Source organism: Dermochelys coriacea, chromosome 15 (assembly GCF_009764565.3).
Source record: "Dermochelys coriacea isolate rDerCor1 chromosome 15, rDerCor1.pri.v4, whole genome shotgun sequence".
NCBI lineage: Eukaryota > Metazoa > Chordata > Testudines > Dermochelyidae > Dermochelys > Dermochelys coriacea.
Window position 1 is genome coordinate 13,642,229 of NC_050082.1, and position 6,242 is coordinate 13,648,470.

Consider the following 6,242-nt stretch of genomic DNA (forward strand, 5'->3'; position numbering starts at 1 on the left):
TGGACTGGAGCAGTCAATCACACATTGCCACAGGCCTACAGAGCAGCTAGCTTCCTGGCTCCGGTCACTCACGGACCTCCTGGGATGTCTTGGAACCAGTCGCTTGGCAGTGAGAGGCAAGAAATCTCATTGCCGATCCCTTGAGCCCCCCACCCTGCACTAGGCAACCTTCCCAGTGCACAGTGATGGGCTGCAAGGTCCCTCCATCTTGCAGTCTGAGCGGCTGAGCAAAGGCTCTAAACTTTTTGGCCCAAGGGCCACATCTGGGTATGGAAATTGTATGGCAGGCCATGAATGCTCACGAAATTGGGGGTTGGGGTGTGGGAGGGGGTGAGGGCTTTGGCTGAGGGTGTGAGTTCTGGGGTGGGGCTGGGGATGAGGGGCTGGGGTGCAGGAAGGTGTTCCAGGCTGGGACCAAGGAGCTTGGAGGGCTGGAGGGGGATCAGGGCTGGGGCAGGGGGTTGGGATGCAGGAGAGGGTCAGGGGTGCAGGCTCTGGGCGGAGTTTACCTCAAGCAGCTTCCGGAAGCAGTGGCATGTCCCCACTCCAGCTCCTAAGCAGAGGCGCAGCCCATGGGCTCTGCGTGCTGCCCCATCCGCAGGCGCTGCTCCTGCAGCTCCCATTGGCCGTGGTTGCCAGCCAATGGGAGTTGCAAGGGCAGTGTGCGGAGCCCCCGGCTGCCCCTACGCATAAGGGGTGCAGGGGGGACATGCCACTGCTTCTAGAAGCTGTGTGGAGACCTCACATGCATAGAGCCAAGCAAGCCCCCAACCCTGCTCCCCGGCTGAAGCTCGAGGGCCAGATTAAAACGTCTGAAGGGCCGGACGCGGCCCTCGGGCTGTAGTCTGCCCATCCCTGCTCTACATCAAGGTTTGTGGGTTTTCAGGCTAGACTGGCCAACCGCAACTGCTGTACCACTTAAAGCGTCCATATGTGAAGAAGAGAAGTAGGAGTGGACCTTGAACCAAATGGCTCAGAGGCTCGGCAATCAGGTATGGCTCGTCTCACCTGGAGCGCATAGGGCCCACAGGTCAGTAGTTCCATAAACAAAAGGTATTAGCAGCTGGGGTCTGATCAGGGGCTTAAGTGAAAGGAGTTGGGAGCCTGGCTGTTCCTAGCGAAGGAAGGTCTGTGTAACCTCAGCACTGACCAAGTCACTTATTGGCATCCCAAACTGAGAAGCCAAAGCTTGGCTGGGCCATGGAGACAGCTCTCCCCCCTCACACCAGACATGGTCCCTGCAGATCAGGTGTGAGGCTCATTGGTGGGACAGTGCAAAAGGCTCACCCGGCCCCTGTCTACGCGGTACTTGGGCGCAGCAAATCAGCCTCCAGAGCTGTGAAGCCAGCACCGCTCACAAGGATGCCCAATTCGTGGAGAAGAGAGAGCTTCAGGCTCAAACCCAGGAGCTTCTGGCAGGACACAGTCCACGCCGGAAGCCTCCTCATCTGAGGGGGCAGGAGTCCTGGTCTCCAGCAATTTGAGAGCCAGAAAACTCAGTTCTGGATGCATCTTGTGGTGTCTAAATGGAAGCAGAGCTCTTCAGAAGAACTGCCCCCAAGGTCACCTGTAGCATTGAACCCAGAACTCCTGCATCCCGGGCCAGCACCGTCACCACTCTTACTGCCAGACACCTGCTGAGTGTTGTTATTACCGGTAGCAGAGCTGGGCAGCAAATGGAAAAATATCACAAACATTTCCATGAAATTTCAATGAAAGACCAACTGAATCTCATTTGCTGACATTTTCCAGCCAGCTCTAATTAGTAATGAGAAGGAGCCAAACCCCTGAACTCCATAACTGGCTTGGATCCTCACTGACATCAGTGGGGTTACCGTGAAATTACACCAACGGCAGGGAGAGCAGAAACTGGCCACTGGCTGTGCACTTGATCCAGCCACAGTAAACCCCTAGACACAGCCGTGGCCTCTCCATGGCTTGGCAGGAAACAGCCTCGCTAAGGCAAGAAACAACCTGTGCCGACAAGAGCAAAGGGTATGCCGCTTTGTGGAAATGAGCCCCCCTCTCCCACGGGAATTATCCGGGTGCCACCGGCCTGCTGCAGCCGGCAATTCCATGGCAAGTCTCTGGGCCAGTTGGTGCTCAGCACATCAACGCGGGGGCAAGCCACTCGCCCCAGCTGCTGCGTCTCTGTCCTCTCCCGCTCAGGGGCTTTTACGAATGGCAGGGGACGCTGGGGCACTCGGGCTGTCAGAGGGGCAGGGCTGTTCGTAGCCCACAGAGCAGCCGGGGATGCCAGGGGCCGAGAGCAGCAGGTGGAAGGCTCCTGAGCCGGCAGGGCTCTCGGCAGGCAGGTCGCAGGGCAGGCGATGCCGGTGTCCGTGTGCCACCCTGCCCACGAAGACAGAGGGGAGACGGGGCCAGCCCCGCTCTCCGCGATGGTCTCTAAAGCCTCCCAGCCCACCTGCCCCCTTCCACATGCAGCCAGAGGGGAGGAAAGGGACCAAGCCCCAGGCTCTGGCCCCCCCCAGGCCTTTCCCAGCCAGAGAAGGAGAAGCAGCAGCGGGCGGGGACGAGGCAAGGTAGCTGCAGAGTCTGGAAGATGCGAGCTGGGCAGAGGCACCGGGCAGAGTCCCGCTCCCCCCGCGGGGCCCTGCCCAGGGCGCTGGGGGGGCCCACAGAGCCGCAGCCCCCAGGGCCCGATCCGCTCGGTCCTGAGCCAGGCAAGTCCCGCCCCTGGTTGCGGCCGCTGGGCGAGAGCCGGGGGGGATCCCCGGAGCAACTGGGGGGGCGGGGAAGGGATCCCCGGAGCGACTGGCGGGGGGCGGGGGGGCTCCCCGGAGCGACTGGCGGGGGGATCCCCGGAGCGACTGGCGGGGGGGCGGGGGGCGCTCCCCGGAGCGACTGGCGGGGGGCGGGGGGATCCCCGGAGCGACTGGCGGGGGGGCGGGGGGCGCTCCCCGGAGCGACTGGCGGGGGGATCCCCGGAGCGACTGGCGGGGGGCGGGGGGATCCCCGGAGCGACTGGCGGGGGGGCGGGGAAGGGCTCCCCGGAGCGACTGGCGGGGGGCTCCCCGGAGCGACTGGCGGGGGGCGGGGGGATCCCCGGAGCGACTGGCGGGGGGGCGGGGAAGGGCTCCCCGGAGCGACTGGCGGGGGGCGGGGGGCTCCCCGGAGCGACTGGCGGGGGGGCCTCACCTCCCGGGGCGGCGCGGAGCACCAGCGGCAGAGCGAGGCAAGTGAGCGCCAGGCGCGGCATCCTGCGGCCGCTCGGGGGCCACCCCGCGCTCTGCGGCTCCGCCGTCCGGGCCGCGAGGGGAGCCGGGGCAGCCTGCGCGCGGCTCTTAAATATGCCGCGCCGGGAGCCGGGCTGAGCGGAACCCCTCGCTCGCCTCCCGGCCCTGCCCCCGCCGCCGGCTGGCCCGCGGGCGCACGGCCCAGGGGAGCCCAGCCCAGGCCCCTCCTCCCGGAGCCCGGCTCCCGTGCCCAGGGGTCAGAGCCGCAGCCTGCCCCCCCCACCCCCCCGCAGGGGCCCGCCTGCCCGCACCGGCTCTGGCACGGCCCGTCACCCCCGCAGCCGCCCGGGGGGGGCCCCCTCGCCGCTACACCCGCGGCGCGCCTAGCCCGCCAGCCCCGGGCTGACGCCCTTCCCGAGCCCCGGCCGCCAGGGCCGCGCCAAGGGGCAGCCTCGCCTGAACAGGGCCCCGGTGGCTGCGCCTCCCCCCCCTCTGGGCAAAGCGGCGGCCCCCCTCTCGCTAAACGGGGGGCACCCCGGGGTAGCCTAGAGCGCCGCCCCCCGCAGGCCAGGCCGGAGCTCGGCGAGCCCCGGCTAGGGCCGCCCCGCTTCTCTGGCCCTTGGAGGGGCCAGTTGGAATAAGCGTGCCCGGGAGCAGGGCCCTGCCCCACAGGAGGGCAAAAGCCAATTCCTTCCCCGAGGCAGCGTTAGCGGGCGGGGGGCCGAGCGGGAAGGGGTTGAGGCCCCTCCGCGCACACGGAGGGGAGCAAATCGGGGGCCCCCTGGAGCTGTGCCGGGCTCCCCGTAGAAACCTCTACCAAAGGATCTATAGGGCCTGGGCGGCCGCCCTGGGGCGCTGAATGGATGGGGCCGGCCCAGCCCTGGACGGAAACCTCTCCCAGCCTGGCTCACTCCCCCTTGATGGGCTGAGGGGGCTACGCCCGAGCCCTGCCTAGCGCCCGCGTGCCAAGGAGGGCCGGGGGCGAGGGGGACAGGATGCCATCATTACCGTGAAGTTGGGGGGGTTGGCGCTTCTTAGCGTGTGTGGATTTCGGTGCTAAAGGAACAACCAAGCCGTGCTCATTCCAGTAAACTTGCCGGGCGGGGGGAGGACGAGATTCCTAGGAAGGCTCCAGGCACAAGTGGAGCCAAAAATAAAGAGAAAGGAGGAGAACAACAGCCATGAAACAGCAGAGACGCTCCCTGGGGCTGAGCGTGTGCCGGCAGGTGACAGCCTTCACGCCCTACCTGACCTACAGGCCTCAGCCTCCCAAAACCTCTGCCCAACGCTAGGACCGGGCAGACACTGGATTCATAGCTCATCACAACAACCTGTAACCCCCAGTTTTGTCCTGTGACTGCAGAGGGGTTACGGGGCCACTCCGCTGCGAACAGGCCCTTCGAACGTGTGCTAGCTACTTCTGCTAAACAAGCTGTTCCACCTTGCCTTGTGCTGTGACGCTCGGAGGCCCTTTCCCACGCCCGAAGAGCACCTCTGCTTCGCTTGAAAGTTTGGCTGTTTCCCCAACAGAAGTTGGTCCAATAAAAGATAATCCCTCACCCCATCTCTCTAATATCCTGGGCCTGACATAGCTACAGCTGCCCTGCATAAACACAGACCTGGAAGCCAATGAAGCAAGCCCAAGGAAAATCACTGCTCAGTCTGGTGCTTCCCCAGTCTCTGACCAGGACAGCCGCCAGCATCTTCTTCAGCTGCTCCAAAAAATCTGGTCAGGAACCTGGAGGGGGACCAGTGTGGCATGAGAAAAACCTGATCATTGATCATCTTGTCTCTTCATCTGTCTGCAGCTGAGACACACGTGAGGTAATTGCACAAGTGAGTGGTGAGTTAGAGGCTGCCCTCTGCTAACCCAGCTCACCAACCACACTAGAAATGGAATAGGCCATCCCTACCCCCACCAAGAGCTAATCAGCTGATGGATTTATGTTGCCAACACCCAGACTGACAATCAGCTCCCCCACCTCCCTGCATCATCCAGAGACATACCTGGAATTGCATTTCTATCCCTAGCCCCCGCACAACGCCCCTCGTAGGGGCTGGAACAAGGGGTGCTGTTCTGGGTGGGCAAGAAATGCAGCTGGCCACCTCACAAGAACTGGTGTGCTCAGCTGGAGCTGAGATTCTAAAAGCTGGGAAGCTACCACACTGCTGGGGAAACTCTCTGGGGCAGACGCAAAATGAGCCACTGATGGTTACTTAGCGTGGCAAGGTGGGTGAGAAAAGAAAAGGAGTACTTGTGGCACCTTAGAGACTAACAAATTTATTTGAGCATAAGCTTTCGTGAGCTACAGCTCACTTCATCGGATGCAAACCGGTCAAGGTGAGTGAGGTAATAGCTTTTCTTGGACCAACTCCTACTGGTGAGAGAGAAGCTGTGAAGTTGAAGAGCTGGGTGGGGCTAGAAAGCTGGTCTCTCTCGCATACAGAAGCTGGTCCAATAAAAGATATTCCCTCACCCACCTTGTCTCTCTCCTTTCCCGGGACTCACACGGCTACACTACCACCACACACAACTCACAGCCACGGACATTTATGAAATAAACATTCAGGGCTTTGGAGGGAGAGGGAGAGATTTATGTGCCTGCAGAAGCCATCAAAGCCTGTGAAATTACCCTCGGAGGGGGAGATTTACCCCTCCCGAGAGCCCTTTGTGCACTTGTTATTGCTGCTGGATTCTTGGCATGCCTAAGTCGGCTCAGGCTGCAGTGACCAGACAATGCTGTTTGGGGCTTGGGATCCAAAGCTGCAATTCATAAAATCCAGCTCAGGGGTTTCTGCCAGACTCATTTAGCCCCACTCGTTCAGAAAATGCCCAGGAGAGTGTACCTGGCCTGCATGGCACACGGTGGGTCACGCTGGGCCAGGTTTCCAGTGGCACAAAGGGCTGGATGGTGCCTAACTTTCAGTGAGTGTCTATGAGGGTTGGGTGCCTAAACTCCCATTAGGGCAGGGGTGGCCAACCTGTGGGTCCAGAGCCACATGCGACTCTTCAGAAGTTAATATGCGGCTCCTTGTACAGGCAAC

At 62.2% G+C, this 6,242-nt stretch overlaps 1 protein-coding gene across 1 annotated transcript in view; it reads right to left on the reverse strand.

The window, feature by feature from the left end:
* The window catches only part of LOC119843795 (carbonic anhydrase 15-like), a 28,929-nt gene extending 25,556 nt beyond the window's left edge, over nt 1-3,373 (reverse strand). Inside the window, exon 1 of the mRNA XM_038373658.2 lies at nt 3,160-3,373. Coding sequence (XP_038229586.1) covers nt 3,160-3,220 — 61 coding nt within the window. The 5' untranslated portion in view covers nt 3,221-3,373. The remainder of the gene's footprint in view (nt 1-3,159) is intronic.
* Between the last annotated feature and the right edge of the window lie 2,869 nt (nt 3,374-6,242).